At 32.8% G+C, this 12,074-nt stretch overlaps 1 protein-coding gene and 1 pseudogene across 2 annotated transcripts; one reads left to right on the forward strand and one right to left on the reverse strand.

The window, feature by feature from the left end:
- Positions 1-3,013: 3,013 nt before the first annotated feature.
- LOC121268517 lies at positions 3,014-6,309 on the reverse strand. Of its 2 annotated transcripts, XM_041172832.1 has the most exons (3): positions 5,833-6,309; positions 5,131-5,597; positions 3,014-3,428 (listed from the first exon to the last, which is right to left on the reverse strand). In XM_041172832.1, the coding sequence occupies exons 2-3, from the start codon at positions 5,583-5,585 to the stop codon at positions 3,194-3,196; spliced, it is 690 nt and encodes a 229-aa protein (XP_041028766.1). In that variant the 5' UTR covers positions 5,586-5,597; positions 5,833-6,309; the 3' UTR covers positions 3,014-3,193. The 2 variants fall into 2 exon arrangements, with proteins under 2 accessions (XP_041028766.1, XP_041028765.1); XM_041172831.1 differs by having other exon boundaries at positions 5,131-6,307.
- A 4,877-nt stretch (positions 6,310-11,186) lies between these two features.
- On the forward strand, positions 11,187-11,838 carry LOC121267289 (annotated as a pseudogene).
- The last annotated feature ends 236 nt before the right edge of the window (positions 11,839-12,074 follow it).

The raw sequence follows: 12,074 nt of genomic DNA on the forward strand, positions 1-12,074 counted from the left end.
GCCTCCAAGACCTCTTGCTCATCTAAGACACATTAGATCTTGCGATGCCAAATGTCGTAGTTCTCCCCATCCAATTTCTCCCATTTGTTTAAATCGGCAACTATACTTTTGGATGTCATTTCACTACAATACGCAAAGAAATGATATTACACACACACCTAAGAAATCTGCCACGTCCATCCAAGCTAGAAAAAGAATAATTTAGATATGTCGCAAGATCGAAAAATCGCTAGACTTCAGAATCATCTCTTGCGCCACAATATCCAATTATTAAATTTCTAACCTAATTCCCGCGCAAATTTAAAAAAAATATGGGAGAATTAATCATCATAAATCTCAACCACAATCCCACTATCTTAAGTAGTCATCTAGTCCTAGTCACATGTAAAGACATAACCTACTAAAATCGCAGTAACCTTTTAGGCCAGTCTACAAGGATAGCTACTCCAACCACAGCAACCTGTTGGGCCAGTCTACAAAGATGGTTCATATAAGACCATTACAGTCTATTTTTCTTGTTCCATCAGTGTATTTACAGTTCTTACTGGGGTCATTGTGGTCTTTTGGCTATACAGTGCATTTACAGTTCTTACTGGGATCACTACAATTTTTCAGCCTATCATTTACACTGACAATTCTAACTAAGACTACTTAGTGGGAACTTTTCTATTTTATCATTAAAGATTAATGTATAAACATTCAAACCTAACATTCATAGATGATAAAATAATCACATATCCACATGTTCAATTCACATATACATGTAATCACATTTAATCTAAACAATTAAATAAAAGATCACATGTAATATTAACATAACGGAATAAAAAAATAGCATGAATATAACCATATATTCACATGTAATCATATTTAATCTAAAACATTAAATAAAAGATCACATGTAATATAACAATATATCTAAGCATATATTAAATCATGTAAACAATTTTTTTTTAATATAAACGAAATAATGTATAACAAATACATTTAAAAAAAATCCCACCTAAATCAAAGGTAAGTCGCAACCCAGTGGTGCGCGTTGCCTTTGACAGGTGGTCCTAGGTTCGAGTCCCAGAGGTACATTTTTTTAATCCCCTTCTTTTTATTTTGTGTTTTTAAAAAAAAACTTAAACAAGGTTGGGCTTAAAAAAAAAAGACCTTTTTTTAAAAAAAAAAAAAAAAAAAAAAAACACAGTAGGGCCAAATGGCCCAGCCCAGCCCAGCCCGTGCAAAAATCAATAGTCTTCTTCAACCTACAGAATTGGTACTGTTCATATGAACAGTACCGAGAAAACATAGTTGTTTGAAGCCACCGTGACTGTGTGCCACGTGACTGGGCTGGACAGCAGAGCACTCACTGGAGTGCTCTGAAAGCCATGGGCTGCAGCACACGGTGCGCGCAGCTGCACCATGTGTTGAGTGCGGCACCGCTGGATGCAAGCAGCACCCTCCAGGTGCGCGCGGCACCCTGCACCCCCTAGGTGCGCCCAGCCTTACTGGGTGTGCACGAAGCAGCACCCACCAAGGTGCACACAGCACCTCCAATGGTATTTTTTAAAAAAAAAAAAACAGATAAAAAGAATAGGATAAAAAAAATGACACCAGAAAAAATCTCAACCATATGCGAGAAAAAAATATAAACTGGAAGTAATTATAACCTGTCTCTGATACCAATGTTAGAAAGTACAACGGAAAAAATACCTCAAGCTCAGCTTATAAAATTGCTCCACAAGTTTTTTCAGATTGAGAAATCACAAGTTTTTCCTCTTAGTGGCGAAGTGTACTACGTAGTATAAAACTAGAGTAACACTTAATAAATCCACAGCCTAAATATCTTATCAAGAGAGAACAAAAAGAGAGTTTTTGTGTATTTCCAATCCTCACAAAAAACAATTGAGGAGGACTATTTATATTCTTCATACACACGGCTGGCCTTAAAGGCCAGCCTTCAATTGTCATAACGCATGGCTTTAAGCCATGCGTTATAAGCAAGTAAAGCCATAAGGCCAGCCTTCAATTGTCGTAATGCATGGTTTTAAGCCATGCGTTATAAGCAAGTAAAGCCATGCGTTACACTTTGCTTTAAGGAGGGGTCAACCCCACGTGAGTGCCCCTCCATCTTACACTCTGCAATTAGTTAATCATGCATTTTGAATAATTCAAGAAAAAATACTTTCTACGAGGATTTATCTGAAAGTGGGTTTCGAATAATTTAAAGAAAAATACTCCTATCTTCAGCCCCCCCCCCCCCCCCCCCCCCCCCCCCCCCAAAAAAAAAACTTACATCTTAATTAAGCTAACATTATCTATGCTCCCATTATCAGTGCGATTTATAGTTCTTGAAAACAAAACTACATTGTTTATTAAAACCCCAACCCCAATTTCAAACTTCTCTCTCTTTTTACAATCATCTAAAGTAATTTCACTTTACAGATTTATTTTCGTAAAACTTCTTTATGACTGTAACACTTTTCTTTATGAAAACTTAGAGATTGGGTCGGTCAAACCTTTTCTTTACCAACGAATGGCTATTCTTATTGAGTAATTCTACGTACAACCGTAAAGTACGTAAACACCGCATAATCAATTTGAAACAGAATAGAGTTCACTATTAAAAATTAATTTTTTTTTCATGTAAATCTCATATTTTATTCACTTTTCTCAAAACGATTACGCGAAAGTTATACAATTCACGGTTACAAATATCTTTTCTCTTATCCGAAAGCATGCTTCCTTAATTAGTTTGGAACGTTAAAAATCACAAATTAGATTGCCTATCAAATTGAGTCTTGTGTTTGTGTTTGCGCAAAAGAGAATAACATTCAAACCAAGCATGATATTCATTATCACAACGCAAGAAGATTCGAAAATTAAATACATATGTACAACTCTACATATGACCATCCGGTATCGTTCCAGAAAATGCCAAAGACATTAATTAATTTTAAAACATGATAATTTGGTGGTATTATGAGGACAGTGGAAATATGGCAAAAAGCAAACTCTACAAGAATGGAGGGGAAGATCAAGTTGTATTTTATCTTTATAAACGTTGGGAGGCTTGAACATTGAAACTCTCCCAATTCCCATAACAGTAGCAACAATTTTAGCGGGCCCTTTGACAGAACTTGTTTTTCTTTTTCCTCTAAACCCTTTCCTCAGCCATGAATAACAGTACTTATGCAGAATTTTATTACGATGGCACATTAAAATGGAAGAGCCATGATAAGACAAATGCAAATACCACGCAAGCAAGCAGGAAATTCAGGAACCGGTGGCCATGCCAGAAGTTTCGTGTCTCTGCTATGGGCACTGGTGCGACTGCAGCTGCTGTTGTGGCATCGTTGGCATCATTTGAATGCTCTGTTGACTCGATCTCAATCGATCCGAAGACATTACGGGCAGTAGAATGGCATATCTCACATGTTCTAAAACAAAACCAAGCAAACTGAAGTAAATATAGTAAGGAAATGATGAAACTTTAAAAATAGTAGTATTGAGTATCATTATTCACTGTCTAATGAGGTAAACCAGAAAGATAGACTATGACAATCCAGAATTGACAGCTTCATACATGTTTATTAACTCTTGTGCAACACTTGTGCGACATTTTATATGCAATCTCAAGAGGTTGTGATGATTAAGGAAAAATATGCAGTGAGTAGTTAGAACAACAAGAAGAATTTAACCGGAATTCAAGAAGCTAGAAGAGAGAACAGAAAACAAAAATAGTACAAAGATGACAACAATCCATAGAGATTACAACTCTCCCAAATTCTCATACAAAAATAAAATAAACAATTCAACTTTTTCAAATTCCAAAATAAAAATAATATTTAACAATATTTTATTCAACTTTAAAAAAAACAACTCATCTCATCTCATCTCATCTGAACTCTCTGTCCCAACCCACCTTAATATTGCAAACAGAAAATGTAAAGAAAAATTGAATAAAACATGAAACAAAAAGATGTGGATTTAACAATGGCCAAAAACAACTACATGTTTCGATGGTTTGCTAACCTATATGAGAAGAATACTTGCAATAGTTATAACTCCTAAATTATTGTTCAAAATACAAGCATGATCTTTTGCCTGTTAGTTTACAAAGGACAAGAAAATATTTCTGTGTCACATGCCAACCCAGCATAGGAATAGCGCATTGCCTTCGTTGTAAGTATCGACAATCAATGATATATTTTTTAATTTTGGCAGTTGGCAATGACAGTGTACAATGGTCTCGAGAAAGTATTGAAGATGGTCTTGTCAGTTAGCTACAACACTATTAGACATGTATAACACATGGCAATAGCAATGCACCAAAGGCTTTTAAGAATCAAAACAAAGATCAGGAAGTGTAGAAAGGATACTGTCTCAAGATACTCTAAAGTTGTAAATATATACCAGTCTTCTAAGGTGAAGTGTGAGGTTATTTGAGTTTCATCAGAAACAATGGATGAATATCATAATCTGAAACTGGACATAGGCAATTAGAATATATTAAGTACCACACCAGCAAGCAATATTCTTCCATTAAGATAATTGATTTCATCAATATGCGATCAAATTTCCACTTTCATAAAGATTAGAAACATCAGAAAGAAGCTCCAGAGAGATTCCTTTACTTTGAAAAAGGACACAGCATCAAGGAATCGTTGGTGTACTTGGACATATCACCATGATTTCAGAATGCTTTACTCTTTTACCAAATCCCTCATCTTCTTTGAAAAAAGTAGTTTCTTCTTTAATTAATTATACAAAGCTAGCTGTGTTCTTGTGCCCACATCCTCATAGCTACTAGGTCATCAATTATGCTTTACATCAAATAAACATAACCTAATTTTGTTTAATTGTTATTCATTTTCTCTTATGGTGCGTAGTATCATTCCTTCAAGAAGAGGAAATCTCAATCAAGAGTGTCTCAAAGTCTCTTATCAGAGAAAAAAGGTCTCAAAGTTTACAAAACACATAAACTATATTAGCTCTCTGAAAACACAACCTTCGATAATGCTAAGAACCACCAAAGGCTATCCATCATTTCCAAAAAAAAAAAAAAAACATAAAAATTAGCAGGTAACCAAGCCGTTAAGATCAAATCAATCAAAGAAAAAAGCAAGGATTTTTACTCACTTATTTCCCTTAATCTTGAACCAGGCCTCAGCACAGTTTTTGTGGGCTGCACCCAAATCGTCCTTACAAGAACAACCCAACTCTATGGGAACACCGGATTCATGGCTATTACTCTCCAACCCAAGATGACAAATCCTACAGTCTCTCTCGGCTTTAGCCAAATGCACCTTGATTTCGGGGACCCCACTCTCATTCTCCACCTCCACCGAGCACTCCGAGGATGACGACAAAGAGTCCCTCCGAGAGACCGAGACTTTCCCGATCTCAGGATCATAAACACAGGCGAAGCTGTACTCGTCGTAAGACCCGCCATTCGTGGAATAGAACTGGGAATAGCACGAGCCCTCGTCGGCGTCTGTGAAGCAGACGCTACCGTCGGCGCTTCCGTCACTTCCGGCGCGGCGGTGACCCCCTTGTTCCAAATCGATGTGGTGGGCCATTTCTACGGTCGACATTGCGACAACAACCTAGAAGCGGAAAAGTGTTTCGGTTGAGGAAACAAAACGAAGAACGCATCAAATGCCTTGAAAAGTTGGGAGCTTTGGGTTCCGCATCTGCTTCTTTGAGTAATGAGAGAAAATCTAAGTGATTTAAAGAAGGGGGTATTGGATTAGGTGACCCATCTTCAACTCCATTATTGTTTGTTGCAAAAAACTAAGATAAAAATAAAATAAAATAAGATGCAGAGAATTGAAAGTTTACATGGAGAGTTTTGCAGAATTTCAGGCCAAAGACATTAAAAGAATGCAGAGAAAGAAAGAAAGAGAGAAAACAGAGGAGGCCGGATTAGACAGTTTCAAGGTGTTGAAGAATAGTTTCTGAGCGAGAGAGAGAGAGAGAGAGAGAGAGAGAGAGACTCGTGCTTTTGAAGAAGTCTGGGACTAGGCACTGCCAAGACCGAACAGCAACGTGCAGTGGGTGCTCTGAGAAACAAAAACAGCAGATTTCACTGATAAAGAAGCTGAACTAAAAAACAAAAAACAAAAGGAAAAAGATAAAGAGAAAAGAAAAAGCTGTTGGAAAATTTGTTCTACACTCTAATCTCACGTCCTCCATAGATTCTGTACGTTGGACGGTCCTGAGACCGTGATTCAGAGATTGCAAACAACATCTGTAGGATGTGTGGATTGCGGGGAAACATACTTCTTTTCAGGCTGAAATGATCTGTTGTTTTATGTATTTTTTTTTTAATTTTCTTTTCTGAGGTTATAATAATGCATGTCGGATATTTTTAATTATTATTTTTCCTCGGTTTTCTCTGTTTGTTTGTTTTTGTACACACATTATCCGTATACTGTTTATGTTACCTTTTTCTTGAGAAGACCGATTGATCCTTGGCTTTTTTACGTGAAAAAACATGGAACTGAGGTTAAAGATTACGGGTAAAAACGTCTATTCATATTGCTTCCATTAAAGTACACTGGCATGTCCTAGTATCAGAAAAACTGATACGCCGATGAATACTCTAACAGGTAGACGACGAAGGGCTATTATTCAGTGCATCTCATGAGATATGGGCCCGTTTGAATCTCATTTAATCTCATTTTAATTAATAATTTTATTATTATTTATAAATTATTTAAATTCATCTCACTATCTAAAGGATTCTTAATAATGGAAAGAAATAACTAACAATAATTAATATCAATTTATTCTTGAAAAATTATTGTGATTAAAAATCATCCATCCACATAAAAAATGCTTCATTAACGCTGAAAAGAAAAGAGCATTCTCGTTGGATTAATTAAAATTAAAAAATATTTTTTATAAATATAAGAGAAATTTAACTTTTAGCTATCTTATTTATATAAATCTCTACATTGGAATAATTATTTTTTTATTATATAATAATAAAATAATATAAAATAAATTTGATTTTAATTATTCACATCAAATCTCTACATTAAATTATACATTTATTTATTATATAGTAATGAATAATTAATAATTTCAAAAATATTTAATTTTTTAATTATTAATTTATTTTATTTTATCATATTTTACTATTCTACATATTATATATTAATTAATAATCATATTCTTATTAAATTAATATATCACTAACTTAAATTAATATATCAATTTCAAAAATATTTTAATATTTTTAATTATGAAATTATTTTATTTTATTATATTTTACTATTCATAATATTATATATTAATTAATAATCAAATTCTAATTAAATTATGAATTAAAAATAGAAATTAGAAAGACGTTGATGGAGACCTCAAAAGAGAAAAATAAATGATATAAAATAGATTTGATAAATAAATAGTATCTTTTAAAGTTAGAAATAACTTTAAAAGTTACTATAGTTATATTTCTAAATATTTAGAATATAACTATTTTAATGTGATACATTTTATAATTTAATAATTAAATTCTCATTAAATTTGATTTTTAATTAATCCAATGAAAATAGTCTTAATGATTACTGATCTTACACTTTTTCTTGTTTGCCTATGATCTTCTGCCTTTGCTTGAAAAACACAAAAGCTACCATATGAAAAGAAAAAGAAATAAATAAAGAGCAAAACTCCAAGTACAGTTGTTACAGAACACCCAACTCTCAGCTCCCGTGATTCCAAAAAAAAAAAAAAAAAAAAAAAAAAAAAAAAAAAAAAACTCTCAGTTCCCGACAACCCCTTTGATATATATTTTTTTTAAGGAAAATATTAGGATACCGCCTCAGTTTATTTTTTATTTTGACGTTTATGTATTTAATTTTTTTATTTAATAATTAAAAAAGTGATTTTTAATATATTAATATATATATTTTTATTTTTTAAAAATATTTAAATATATTAAAAAAAAGAGATAAAAATAAAAAAATAATTTTATACCAACGGATATGCCCAATGATCAAAACTAAGCAGCACGCTAGTAGAACTTTTTTTTATACATTTGGAGAGGAGAGTTTGAAACTACGGCCGTCAAAATCCATAGGCTTTTGGCAACCCTTTGAATTTTAGTAATTCTTTCCTTAGATGATTTATATTGTACCAGAATCTCGTTTATTTTTATAATTTATCTCATTTTATCTTATCTAATTATTATAATTTTTTTAAATTTTTGTATAAAATAAAATAAATAATTTAACTTTTTTAAATAAAAAAATAATATTAAAAAGATATATTTTAATAATATTTTATTCAACTTCAATTTTAATATCAACTCATTTCATCTCATATTATCTGCCAATCGAACCACTTTCGTAAATCTGTATGTATACTAATTATTCTTTGGAATTACCTGAAAGACAGATATGGTAGGGTGCTAACTGAACCAAGAAACCAAAATTAGACAGGATTATTTTCATTTTCCTTTTTGGGTTTAAGGCCTTCGCGTGTTTGATTACCCAATCTATAGTAAAGATTACGGAGAACTAGTAGGGGTGAGTAGTGAGTATGACTTAGTCGGTTCGGATTCTCCTGTCAGACTCTTAGATTGCGTTTAAATGTTAAAATAAATTGAATTGAATTGAGTTGAGAAGATAAAATATTATTAGAATATTATTTTTTAATATTATTATTATTTTGAAATTTAAAAAAATTGAATTGTTTATTATATTTTGTATTGAAATTTGAAAAAGTTGTAATGATAAGTTGAGTTGAGTTGAGTTGAGTTGAGTTGAGATGATAAAATACTGTTAGAATATTATTTATTACTATTATTATTATTTTGGAATTTAAAAAAGTTGAATTGTTTATTATATTTTATATTGAGATATGAAAAAGTTGTAATGATGAGTTGAGATGAGTTGAGATGAGTTTACTTTCCAAACGAAGTCTTATTTGTAAAGGATTCGATCTGACTTTTATTTTTTTGAGAGGAGTCGGATTTGGATTTTTAGTTTTGAATTTCTTTTTTAGTTTTATATTTAGTCCATTTTAAAACAAGACTTTTTTGTGAGATTTCAAAGTTCAATTTTCCAAAAAATAAAAATTAAAACTAAATTATTCACTACTAATTTATTTCTATACTAATGTCTATACTATAATATCTAATTACATGTTATCATACTATAATATTATATATTATTATTTTATACTAGTGTCTAACTTATTTTTAACTTATTTCCACACTAGACTTATTTCCAGTATTTAATTACATGTTATTATACTTTACTAAATTAGTATTATGTGTTACTAACTTATTATATTAGATTTATTAGTGATTTCTATACTAGTGTCTAATTTATTTATATACAAGACTTATACTATAGTGTCTAATTATATGTTATTATACTAATATCTAACTTAATTATATACTAGACTTACTAGTGTCTAATTACATGTTATTATATTTTAGTAAATTAATATATGTGTTATTAATTTATTATACTAGACTTATTTAAATATTAGTGTCTAACTTATTTTTATACTATATATATATGATGTTTACACATACTAAACTATCATTAGTCTATTTATATTATATTATAAGTATATTATTTTATAATAATTAGCTCATACTAGTATATTATTGAATTTAACAATTTAAGTTCTAGTTATATAACTATATAACTATACTAGTATATATGAAAAATATATAGAGAAATACATATTTTTATAACACATGTACAAAATCAAAATCGGATTTGGAGTCGGATTTAGAGTCAGATTCAGAGCATAAAGTCGGAGTCGGTTCTGATTGGAGTCGGAGTCAGTCCAGCGACACCTTTAACTGAAAAATTAAAAAAATTCCGACTTCGAGCAAAGCTAGAGCGAAATCAAATCTGGAGTGAGATTTTTAGATTTTTGCTCAATACTAGGGAGAAGTGCTACAGACAAAAAGAGATTTTATAAAAGTAAACTTATAAACTGACGTAGTTTCATGTGATCCATTAGATTTGCTTCATAATAAAATTAACTTTACAATCTAATGAACCACATCAAGTTACGTTAGTTTGTAAAATTATTTTTGTATAATTTTTTATGACTAAAGTATTTATAATTATCTGATATTTTTATGGGAAGATGAGCATTACGAACATTTTGGTCTTCGTCATCTACCTATTTTATTTCACAAAATAATTTCTAATTTTGTATTTTTTGTTAAAATTTTAAGATTTTAAGTGCGAGATACATACTTAAACTAAACTTAATATTTCTTACTCACTTAGAGCAGTCTCATTGGTTGAGGCAAAGTTTTAAACAAGTTCAGCTCATAAGTCACTTTTTAACTTTTAGAAAACCTTATCACCTGTGTCTCCTATAACCGGTGTAAATCGGAGACCAATGCTAGCTTGCCACGTGAAGGAGATCATGGTTGAAATTGAGACCGCGTAAACATAGAATAAGCTCTCTCACTCTCTCGAGCCTCCCACTCTCTCTGCTCTCTCACTCTCTCTGTCTGTCTCTCGATCCCCCCCCCTCTTTTTTTTTTTTCTCTCTCTCTCTCTCTCTCATTTCTTCTTCTCCCGATTAACTCCTGGAGTCTCAACAACTGTGAAATGTAAGCACATATCCACCATATACCTTGCAACGCTACATACCCCCCCCCTCTCTCTCTCTCTCCCTTTCCATATTCTATCTTTGATCCCAATTGCTCTCACTTCAAATTTCGCTTGTGTTTTTTGCAAGCGACACACAAAAGGAAAGACCCAAAATTCAAAAAAAATAATGGCAACATGAGATATCAATCACAACCATTAAAATCGAAAAGAAATTACTCCTAATTTCAAGCTATCCCAATATCAAACTTTCAGCCAAGGCATGATTCTTCTGTACATCTAGGTATTTGCGGCTGGGTATTTGCATTTGAAGGGAATGGATGAAGTTTATCCAAACAAATATGACTTTTTTGTAAAGGGGATACGTGTGGCTAGATTTAGACTGAAACCAAGTGTCATGAGAACCTCTTCATGTTCCCACAATTAAGTTAATTCATTATGTTTTTGTTTAAGCAAAGCCAAATCATTTTCTAACTTGCTTAACCTTTCTTTAAATGCTTTATCGGTGTCATTTTTCAATGAGAGCTTCTCCATCTCCAACTTGATAACAACTCAGTCTACCTCATCCAGCTCTGTAGGCTTAGAAGTGGTCAATTAAAGAAGAGGTACTTATGCACTTGGTACAAAATTCTTTGACGATAACACCTTCATATCCCCCCGTTTAAATTCTCTTTTAAATTGCCTGCAGATTGATAGAGTTAACCAAGAGGTGGAATCTGCTGAGCGCGAATATGACCTAAATCGTGCAGTTGAACTCAAGTATGGAACTCTAATGACCCTTCAAAGCCAATTAGAAGAGGCAGAGAAGAACCTTGATGAATTTTGGAAGTCTGGACATTCTTTGCTTCGAGAAGAGGTCACTGATCTTGATATTGTTGAGATTGTTAGCAAATGGACCGGTATACCAGTATCAAATCTTCAACAATCAGAGAGAGACAAGCTAGTCAAGCTAGAATAGGTTCTTCACAAGAGGGTGGTTGGTCAAGACATGGTAGTTAAAGCAGTTGCAGATGCCATCTGCCGCTCGAGGGCAGGATTGTCCAACCCAAATAGACCCATGATAGCAAGTTTCGTGTTCATGGGCCCTACAGGTGTGGGGAAAACAGAGCTTGCAAAAGCCTTAGCCAGTTATCTCTTTGACATAGAAAATGCTCTTGTCTTAACCGATATGAGTGAGTACATGGAGAAGCATGCAGTTTCACGACTCGTTGGGGCTACACCTGGTTATGTTGGTTATGAAGAAGGTGGGTAGCTAACTGAGAGATCGAGAGAGTCGAGTGATTTCGGGATCTCGTGAGAGATCGATGGAGAGAGAGAGAGATTAGGGAGATTTCAGTTCGATAAGAGAGAGAGAGAGAGAGAGAGAGAGAGAGATTAGGGAGATTTCAGTTCGATAAGAGATCGAAGGAGAGAGAAAGCTTTGAGCGTTTTCAGGAGGCATTTCCCTTGAGAGATCAACCTGCATGAGAGAGAGAGTCGAGCGGGAAG

This window comes from Juglans microcarpa x Juglans regia, chromosome 5S, assembly GCF_004785595.1.
Source record: "Juglans microcarpa x Juglans regia isolate MS1-56 chromosome 5S, Jm3101_v1.0, whole genome shotgun sequence".
NCBI classification, from domain to species: domain Eukaryota; kingdom Viridiplantae; phylum Streptophyta; class Magnoliopsida; order Fagales; family Juglandaceae; genus Juglans; species Juglans microcarpa x Juglans regia.